Here is a 4,540-nt window from a genome sequence, read left to right as displayed (position 1 = left end):
TACAGAAAAGGAGGGGGAGAAGGATGTTCAGCCACTTTAAGACAGAGGAAACCGGAATATTCTGGGATGAATCTGATCCAGTAGCAGAACAAAAAGGTCTGATCTGAGGCAGAAATAAGACTTTTCCCGATCCTCAGAGGGTGAGAACTTATTCTAAGGTGAAGTGTTTTAGTCTGTTGTCTGAATGGGTTTCATTATTCTTTTTAATTAAGTGCATATTTTTCTCCTTTTTTCCTTAAACATCTGGAAATGATTAACCTTCTGTTTACTGTGAAAAGGCAAGAGAAAGCAGAACTTGGAATACCTGTGGCTCAGTATAATCCCTCAGTCTGTCTTCCAGGCTGCCATGTTATCCATCCCGGATCTGATCAGGAAGAAGAGGGACGGAGAGCAGCTGACTAATGAAGACATCAAGTTCTTCATCCAGTCTGTAACGACTAAACAGATGCAGGACTGTCAGATCGGTAGGAACGACTCGTCGCTCTGCGTAAAACTGAAAGCCCGGATCTTCTAAGATCGCGCTGTGTTTTGTGTCCTAAGGGGCCATGCTAATGGCTATTTGGCAGCGAGGGATGGTTGCTGCTGAGATTCAGACCCTCACAAAAGAGATGATGAGGTCAGGAGAGGTGATGAGGTGGCCTGACGAGTGGAAAACGCTGATGGTGGACAAACACTCGACAGGAGGAGTGGGAGACAAAGTGAGCTTGGTGTTGGCGCCGGCGCTGGCTGCTTGTGGCTGTAAGGTACGCCTGGAATCATTTACGAGACACTAACCCACATCTTCACCTGCTTTAAGTCTTTCATATACAGTCATAGGAAAAAGTTTGGGCACCCCGATGAATCTTATTTTTAGTTCTAAATATTTGGGTGTTTGTAACAGCTATTTCAGTTTGATATCTCTAATAACTGATGGACACGGTAATATTTCAGTATTGAATTAAGGTTTATTAGACTAACGGTAAATGTGCAAAATGAAATGAATCTTAGTTCTTATTTCAGCCGTTGCGTATATTAGCTACGACATATGAAGCAAGATGCTATGACCGAAAAAATTTAATTGACAGATGACGGTTGATATATGATTGGACGAATTTAGGTGTCCAAGCTGACGTATAACTAACTGGCCTGCATAAGATAGCAGGCCAGTTAGTTATACGTCATGATCATATTTTAAGACAGAATTCTTTTAGAAATAGACATTTTCTAAGTTTTGGGACAATATCGTCTGATAAAGAGTACATACGACTTTAAAGCTACAGTGTGTAATAATTACAGGGATATACAGTCAGAAATTTCATATGTTATACATAACTATGTTATTTTATCATCATCTACGAGCTCAGCCTCTTAACCTTAATATTTGCGTTGCCTTAGAATTCGTTATTTATAATTACATAGGAGCGGGTCTCGCAGCCATGGAGGCAGACATCTTTGCGCTACGGCAGCGCAGAGCCAACAAACTAGCGATTGCGAGATCGCCAAAACGTCACAACGATGTAGAAAAAATAACGGGTATATTTATTATCTTAAGTATACATGAAATCTATACCCTACACAGACTAATGAAATACTATCTGTAAAATTATCTATGTAAACAAACCTCATCACTTGAGAAGGTAGGTGATGCGGACGTTGTGGAAGACATTTTGTCCCGTAACGCTCGCCGTACTGTTGGGGGAGAGAAGCGGTGGGGGGGAGATGTTCATGTTGCTGCGGTCTGCAGTCTGACCGCTAGATGTTGCTAAAAGTTACACACTGTAGCTTTAAAAGACACTACTCACAAAATTTCTATTTTAAAAACTCTAACTTCTTCTCCCGATCTTCACGCGTTTTCTGACCCGATCATTCGATCGTTTCACTCTGCAGGTTCAGAAAAACTTCTGGATTATTGTTCTGCCCCGAACATTGTGCTGTGTAACATTTTTTTAATTTGATTTAATTTCCTGGGTGCCTATGGCTCACCTACTTTATGCATCTGTGGAGTTAAACCCCCACCCCTGTTATCAGGTAACGGCGGATACAGTCCACAGAGGACAGAGACGAGTACGTCTCGCCCAAATGAGCGAATTCTGTGATATTCTGCGTTTTTTAACAGATTTCATTCAATCATTTAAATTCAGCGATTCTGTTTGATTTCTGCCATGTGGAAAAGATGCAAAGGACACTTGAGATTTAGGTGTAGGCAACAGGTTGGGGTGGGGATTTATCCGTTTAGTCTGACTCAGGTGTGTGTTTGTCAGGTGCCGATGATCAGCGGGCGAGGCTTGGCACATACAGGAGGAACTCTGGATAAACTGGAGTCGATTCCAGGATTCAGCGTCCAGCAGTCAGCAGAGCAGGTGGAGCAGAACCCAGATGGTTCCGACCGATCAGAAACGTTTCACCTATCTCAGACTCTAAAACCCAAACATTTCCCCACCACAGATTCAGACCATACTGGACTCTGTGGGCTGCTGCATCGTGGGTCAGACGGAGACACTGGTTCCTGCGGATCGAGTTCTGTACGCGCTGAGGGACGCTACCAGCACTGTGGACAGCCTCCCACTCATCACTGGTACAGAACCCGGATCGGGGGGGGGGGGGGGGGTTAAACATCAGGAGGCTCATGCTAACCAGCTGCTGTGATGATTTTAGCTTCCATCATCTCAAAGAAAGGAGCAGAGTCTCTGTCTGCTCTGGTTCTGGATGTGAAGTTTGGACGAGCGGCGCTGTACCAAGACCAGCAGGGCGCCAGACAGCTCGCTGATCTCCTGGTCAGATCACACTTCTGCTGGAGCACTTTACATTAAAAACATTAGATAGAAAACTTTCAATCAATTTGACTATATGATCTGGTGAATGGTAAAGTGCCTGTGTTTTGAATTGGCGCTACATAAATTGAATTGAATTAAGTACAGTTAGAAACTACATGAATAACTTCTAAGTTAAAATCGATAATTTATAAAAATATAAGCAAGTTATATAAATAGCAGTTACTTTAACTAAAATATGTCTCCAGTATGCTGGTGAAGATGCTCAGTCATCTAGGTCGTAGTCATTCCAAAAGAGTTAAAAAAACAATCCACTGGACTTTGTTTCCAAGTTTGAAGACTTAAAATAGATGGCTTCCTTCACACCCCTCTCAAACCACCTGTCTTCTTTGTCCATGTTCACATTTCGGACAAAGAAGACAGGTGGGTATTGCAGGACAGGTATCAGGTATTGCAGGATAACAAAGAACCCAAAACGACTCCCCATTCCTAAGAGGCGGATCAGTTCATCTGGTTCAATTTGCTTGTTTTCTAAACCTAAACAAGGCTTTGTTTTTGGTCCCCTCTATAAAGCCTCAAACTCAATGCTGTTTCTGCCATGTTGAATTGGAAAAGCTTCCTGGATGGGAAGCGAAACATCTTCAAACTGGGAAACAAAGTCCTGTGGATTGTTTAACTCTTTTGGAAATCTCCAGTAGAAAAGAACTGATATAAGAGCCTCTGGAGATTTTCCTTTAAACCATCTTAAAGTCCTCACCAAGAATAGAAGACGAAGATGGAGTATTTCTATTACATGGACAAAGAAATTCATTGAAGGAAGCAGGTCCTGAATAAATGTACACATTTAACAATTTAAGGTAATTTCTCACATAGTACAGAAAATCTGGGGTTAACTGAAATGTTGTAAAACACGTTTGATTGTCAAAAAGAAGCAGTAGAAACTTTAGGATTTCTTTCAGATGGACGCTGGGAACCATGTGGGGATTCGGACCGGAGCTTTGCTCAGCCGTATGGATGGCACCATCGGACGATGTGTGGGAAACAGTCTGGAGGTGATTGAATCTCTGGAGACGCTGAAGGGATCCGGAACCCCAGACCTGATGGAGCTGGTCGGCACGCTGGGTAAGAACATCCACTGGTCCCTTTAGAGCCGGGTTATATTAAGACTGGAGCTGTTTATAAAACCGACCCGCTGGTCGTCATCAGTTTGATCATCTCTGCTGATGGAGGGAATAGATACAGGTTTAAACTATGCCAAATGGCGGGGGTGTGGGAGTTAATGATGATGTTACGGGCTCGGGACACGTGGCACTGGGATGGAACGTCTCTTCCCTCCATTAAAGACATTTTATCCCAGCGCTGCGTGTCCCGAGCCGTAACATCATCATTAACTCACACACCCCCACCATGGACTGATCTCCCTGCTGCCCTCTGGGAAGAGGCTTTGCAGCATTAGAACTGTTGAACTGTTGAAAAAAACTCTTAAGCAGAGGTCACGGATTAGCGGACCACGGTCCGGATCCGGACCCACCTGCTGGCCAATCAGACCCAACCTGATTTAAAACATTTACAAATCACAGACTGTTGTCCGACAACAGTGTCTAACTTCACTTGCGCCTCTTCTCCTGTTAATACGGTAAAGCCCTCCGGAGCATCCGGCACCAGGCTACACGTGATCCAAATGAGCCAATGAGCTGCTGTCAGTCTGGGTTGCTGCTGCTGCTACTTTTAGACACAGCAGACAAACCTGTGGCAAGCTGGGCGATGGGAAAGAAGGAGAAGATGATCAG

The 4,540-nt window shown here is 43.8% G+C and overlaps 1 protein-coding gene across 1 annotated transcript in view; it reads left to right on the top strand.

Annotated features, from left to right (window-relative positions):
• The first annotated feature begins 316 nt into the window (after positions 1-316).
• The window catches only part of tymp (thymidine phosphorylase), a 12,775-nt gene continuing 8,551 nt past the window's right edge, over positions 317-4,540 (top strand). Inside the window, exons 1-6 of the mRNA XM_015381600.1 lie at positions 317-464; positions 541-743; positions 2,241-2,339; positions 2,425-2,554; positions 2,635-2,753; positions 3,710-3,872. Coding sequence (XP_015237086.1) covers positions 347-464; positions 541-743; positions 2,241-2,339; positions 2,425-2,554; positions 2,635-2,753; positions 3,710-3,872 — 832 coding nt within the window. The 5' untranslated portion in view covers positions 317-346. The remainder of the gene's footprint in view (positions 465-540; positions 744-2,240; positions 2,340-2,424; positions 2,555-2,634; positions 2,754-3,709; positions 3,873-4,540) is intronic.

This window comes from Cyprinodon variegatus, unplaced genomic scaffold (assembly GCF_000732505.1).
Source record: "Cyprinodon variegatus isolate N-32 unplaced genomic scaffold, C_variegatus-1.0 Scaffold237, whole genome shotgun sequence".
In the NCBI taxonomy this organism is placed as follows: Eukaryota; Metazoa; Chordata; class Actinopteri; order Cyprinodontiformes; family Cyprinodontidae; genus Cyprinodon; species Cyprinodon variegatus.
Note: the sequence above shows the minus strand (reverse complement) of the source record. Positions and strands in the feature narration are given on the sequence as shown.